Source organism: Zingiber officinale, chromosome 3B (genome assembly GCF_018446385.1).
Source record: "Zingiber officinale cultivar Zhangliang chromosome 3B, Zo_v1.1, whole genome shotgun sequence".
NCBI classification, from domain to species: Eukaryota; Viridiplantae; Streptophyta; class Magnoliopsida; order Zingiberales; family Zingiberaceae; genus Zingiber; species Zingiber officinale.
Genome location: NC_055991.1, coordinates 2436903 through 2441011, shown reverse-complemented (window position 1 = coordinate 2441011; position 4109 = coordinate 2436903). Strand labels below are relative to the sequence as shown.

General features: G+C 38.8%; 1 protein-coding gene across 2 annotated transcripts; it reads left to right on the top strand.

The window, feature by feature from the left end:
• The first annotated feature begins 1050 nt into the window (after positions 1–1050).
• On the top strand, positions 1051–3449 carry LOC121968007 (two-component response regulator-like APRR2). 2 transcript variants are annotated; one of them, XM_042518532.1, is made up of 8 exons: positions 1051–1451; positions 1525–1604; positions 1673–1739; positions 1849–1895; positions 1972–2049; positions 2126–2455; positions 2522–2926; positions 3000–3449. In XM_042518532.1, exons 1-8 carry the CDS (start codon positions 1322–1324, stop codon positions 3195–3197), a joined length of 1335 nt encoding a protein of 444 aa, XP_042374466.1. In that variant the 5' UTR covers positions 1051–1321; the 3' UTR covers positions 3198–3449. The 2 variants fall into 2 exon arrangements, with proteins under 2 accessions (XP_042374466.1, XP_042374467.1); XM_042518533.1 differs by having other exon boundaries at positions 2141–2455; positions 3000–3445.
• The last annotated feature ends 660 nt before the right edge of the window (positions 3450–4109 follow it).

Here is a 4109-nt window from a genome sequence, read left to right as displayed (position 1 = left end):
CACACAAAAAACAATACTTTGCCTTCAGAAGAGAGAAGATACATGCGTTGCCGCCTGATTTCTTGACTGAAACATAGAACTTGTCATCATTTCATCAAATTGAGATAGGGATGAGTAGACACACAACAACATCTTGCAGCCTCCTACTTATATCATAACTGACAAAGGTGGGTGTAGATAAACTCTATCAAAGATTATTAGGGTATGTTTGGTAAGAGTTTATTTTTGATAATCTTGATTATCTATTTACCTCAAAAAAAAATTTTATTTTAGAGTTAATGAAATTTTTTAATAAAAAAATCCCTAAAATTTTTTATAATGAAAATGGAAAAAAAACGTAAACTTTACCTTAGTTGATTCTTCAACTAAGTGGTTGAGTAAAAAAAAAAAAGGTAACCTAAAAAATGTAAACTAAAAAATATAACTAAAACAATATTGAAATTAGTTACTAAAAACAAAAAAATATTAAAACAGGTTATATATAAAAAGGATAAAAATATAAAGTTAAAAAATAATAATAAAGTTAAAAAAATTAATATGTATAATTGCTTTTTTAACGGAATATAATATAATAAAATATTAAATTAAATTATATATTAAAAATAAATAAATTTTTATTATATTGAATCAAATAATATTAAATTATATTTTATTTTCTATAATTTTACTTATATAGTTACTTAGTAACCATATAATTATATAATATTTAAACTAAAGACATCAATACGTTTTTAGCCTGGTATCCAAGAGAATCTCAAGAGTAATTGCAGGCAGAGACTTGTGGGCCTTTTTGACTTCCCTCCGCAGTCTTGTGATCGATCTTACACAAGTGCTCAATAATGCCTCGCTTTATGTGATGTCCCCCACGTATTACAGTGGTCGGAGCGTATCATTGCTGCTTTTAACAAGATTCCATGTGAAAAGGTTGAATTCTTATAAATTTGGATAATTCTCCACTGGCCTTTTATGATGCAGAAGAAGAAAAGATGTGGCTCAAAACCCAGACATCGACTGTTCGTATAAATCACTGTCTCTCTCTGAAATAAGAGAGAAGGAAAGGCAGACAAACATAAGTGTTTTTTTATGCTCGCATTGTTTCTTAGCCAGAGATGTGGACGTTGCTTGATTTCCAAATAGGAATCCTCTGCTTATTCAAATTGGAGCACCAGGAACGGTATTCCTAAAACTGCAGCACAGTTGCGTTTGCTAGGGAGAGGCAGTGAGCTTCAAAGGTACAGCAGTTGCGTTTGGTGGTACTTCGATGGAAGTAGCAGCATCCTGGAGAACTTCGAGAGAGGGTTGAGGTATGATATGATTAGATATGGTTCTCTCGGCTGAAAATTTTGTGGCGTGGAACGATTTCCCCAAGGGTCTCAAGGTTCTACTCATGGAGAAAGATGAGTCCTCTGCTTTAGAAACCAAATCCAAGCTTGAGGAAATGGATTACAAAGGTAAAACCTTAAGTTGTGTCTGCTAATCGGATTGATGAAGTGCCCTTTAAGAAATTCTATTCGTGTGATTTAGTTTCACTGTATCATAACGAGGAGGATGCAATGGAGGCAGTTTCAAAGCAGGTCGACAACTTCCATGTTGCCATTGTCGAGGTAATGGCTTAGATAAAGTGACCTTTCAGGTGAAGTTAATTAGTGTTCATGAAATTTAACTTTTGCAGGTGACAAGTAGTGATCATTGTGGGAGTTTTAAGATCCTTGAAATAGCTCAAGACCTTCCTACCATTGGTTAGTACTTTAGCATGTTCCTTGAAATTCATACATGATCAGCCTAAATAGGTTCAGATCTCTACAGAGCAGTCTAACTTTACATGACTGACAACTTTTTCTGTTGCAGTTATTTCTAATGTTCAGTGCTTGAACACCATGATGAAATGCATAGCAGTGAGTCCATCAAACTCTTGGCATGTGATAACTCAGATCGAACAAGATTTCTGAATTCATCTGATTATTTCTGCAGCTTGGTGCTGCAGAGTTTCTCCAGAAGCCACTCTCTGAAGACAAGCTCAGGAGCATATGGCAACATGCAGTACACAAGGTGCATCATTTGACATCCCATATAGGACATACAATTCACACAGCATTGATTGAAGTCAATAAATTCTCTAAGTTAGAGTCGTCCTGCACAGGCCTTCAATGCCAAATCCTTGAAGCTTATCAAAGATCAAAACAACCCCGAAACCAAAGAAAAAGATGAAGATGAAGCTGCAACAGTTACTGACAGGCTATCGGCACCTTCAACTCCCCAGTTGGAACAAGGAGGGAGGTTTCAGCCAGATGAAGAATTCCAGGAAACAACAAACTGCTCGGCCTTGCCTTGTAGTTCTTCTTGTTTGCATAGTGCAGACAACTCGCAGTCCGATTCGGATGGACAAAGGAAGAAGAAACTGCTGCCCAATCCTTCATCTCTAAATGGTGCCAGAAACAGAAGGAAGAAAATAAAGGTAGTGATCCACAAGATGATGTTCAGTTACAGTGATAACAACAGCTAACAGAAATCGATAGCGCAGGTGGATTGGACTGCAGAGCTCCACAGGAGGTTCGTGCAGGCAGTGGAACAGCTTGGAGCAGAGCAGGCCATTCCTTCTAAGATTTTACAACTCATGCAGGTGGAGGGCTTGACGAGGCACAACGTAGCGAGTCACTTGCAGAAGTACAGAATGCAGAAGAGACACGTACTGCCCAAAGACGAAGACCGGAATCCAATCATGGCCTATCCTTCTTCATTTCATCCACACTCAGCTCAGATGTATCCAGTTTGGGGTCATCCAAGCTACCATGGCGTTCAGATTTGGGGTACTCCTACAAGAGGCTTATGGCATCCCCCTACCCAAACTTGGCCCTGGAAATCATATCCTCTGGTTGCTGATGCATGGGGCTGTCCTGTTCGTGCGCAGTATCCCATGTCTTCGCCAGTGAGCTCCCATCTTTCTTTAATTCGACAATAGCAATTGCTGAATTCTCAAAGCAGAGCAAATTGAATTGCAGAGGTCCGTGATGGGCAGCGGTCTCGAAGTTGGTGGAGAAAGAAACGAGGAGGTGATCGACCGCGCGGTGAGAGAGGCCATGAGTAAGCCTTGGCTCCCCCTCCCTCTAGGCCTCAAGCCGCCTTCCACCGACGCCGTGCTGGCGGAGCTCCACCGCATGGGGATCGCCGGGACGCCCTTCACTGACCGTCGGCCGTGAGGGGGCTGTGGCTGCCACACGACCTCACGCTGTAAATAAAAGGCGGCGGTTGTTGCTGGATCATCATGACGTTGGATTTTGTACTGGATTCTATCCTCCATGAATTCACATATATTTCTGCTATCATACATAAATCAACAAACAAAAGATCCAAAAGAACAAATCACATATTAATTAGTGTTTTGATTACTAACTTGTTTCTTCTAAATGTACAATTAGTAAAAGATGATGAAAAAAAATAAACATCCACTAAGTTTTTTTTTTATCTTTTCAGTAGAGATTTATGTGGCCAAACAACAACTAAGAGTACAAATGTTGTTAGTCAGGAAATAAATCCATCACTTGCTTCTTTAAATTTGTTTCTTGCATCAAATTTCCAATTCCTTTTTATTGGATTTTCATGTTCATAAGATGTATGTGCTTCTCTTGCATCCTTCTTCCATTTTCTACCACTATACATTTGCGACTCCGATCGTAAAATCGGCATATGTTGAGTGTATGGTATCGGAGGAACTTCAAGTTGCCAAGAATACAAATGAGAGGAGTTTAGATGCATCAATGATGCTTTATTTTGCAAACTTGGTGACTGCCATAGGAAGAATGAGCTCCTCGTCTCTGATTTAAGACGCTTCCTTGCTCGATATCGGCGTTGTCGCTCTCTATTCTTTAGACGCCGAGCCAATATGTCATCACTAGCTAGCATTGTGGCAAAATGATCTGTATGAAGCTGAATTACATCAAAGATTTTCACAAGAATATATATATTATTCATATGCATTGAGTACTATCATATGAATCTCCATATTTTCATTGCATGATGGATGATCCATGCTCCCAAATTCTCATCTGGAGATTTAGACAATCTTTTCTCTGTAGACATCACATGAACTACTGCAAACATAATGCTCAATA